Source organism: Apis dorsata, unplaced genomic scaffold (genome assembly GCF_000469605.1).
Source record: "Apis dorsata unplaced genomic scaffold, Apis dorsata 1.3 scaffold_256, whole genome shotgun sequence".
Classification (NCBI taxonomy): Eukaryota; Metazoa; Arthropoda; class Insecta; order Hymenoptera; family Apidae; genus Apis; species Apis dorsata.
The window spans coordinates 75,581-76,253 of NW_006263534.1; the positions used below are offsets into that span (position 1 = coordinate 75,581).

The 673-nt window shown below is 30.2% G+C and overlaps 1 protein-coding gene across 2 annotated transcripts in view; it reads right to left on the bottom strand.

Moving 5' to 3' along the window:
* The window catches only part of LOC102679789 (putative phospholipase B-like lamina ancestor), a 9,693-nt gene that overhangs the window by 1,963 nt on the left and 7,057 nt on the right, over positions 1–673 (bottom strand). For both annotated transcript variants that reach the window (XM_006616195.2, XM_006616194.2), the window contains exons 3-4: positions 483–632; positions 8–254 (exon numbers count right to left, since the gene is read on the bottom strand). In XM_006616195.2, coding sequence (XP_006616258.1) covers positions 8–254; positions 483–632 — 397 coding nt within the window. The remainder of the gene's footprint in view (positions 1–7; positions 255–482; positions 633–673) is intronic.

A 673-nucleotide genomic window follows, 5' to 3' on the forward strand; every position in this document is an offset into this window, starting at 1 on the left:
ATTATACCATATGCCAAAAAGAATCAGTAGATTCCTTCAGTTCAGCGCGTTTACGATTGACGGCAGTGTTATCTCGAAGATATCGCATTAACTTTCGGCATTCGATAGGTTTTGCTTCGCATTCTAATCTTATAGTATTGTACCAATGATGATGAATCAATTGCCAAGTAAGACTACCTTCTAAAAGTCCGGCAGCGTAAGCTTGTACAGTGTCTGGATATTTTGACGATGTTTCTATTTCGATATAAGACCATCTAAAAAATTATTTTAATTGTTATTTTCTCTCTCTCTTTTTTTTTCTCTTTCTCTTATAAATTTTGTTATTCACACATAATGAAATTAAGAAAAATTTATTAAAAAATTTATTAAAATATTTTTATATGAATTTTAATGAAATTCTTTTTATTCATATTTATGGTGTATATGTACATATTTGATCTATTAATCTTATCTAATGAATAGATGCAATAGCATTGACCTACCCATATTCGAAGATTCCAGTTTTATAATAAGCTCGAGCTGCATGCAATGGCACAGCAGTTAGATCATTGCCTTGGCCCCAGAAGTCAATACGATATCCTCCTTTACGGTTCCATAATACAGTAGCTGAATAGATTCCATCTTGTTCGACACTGTTAATATGTAAAAACATATATATATATATATATATATA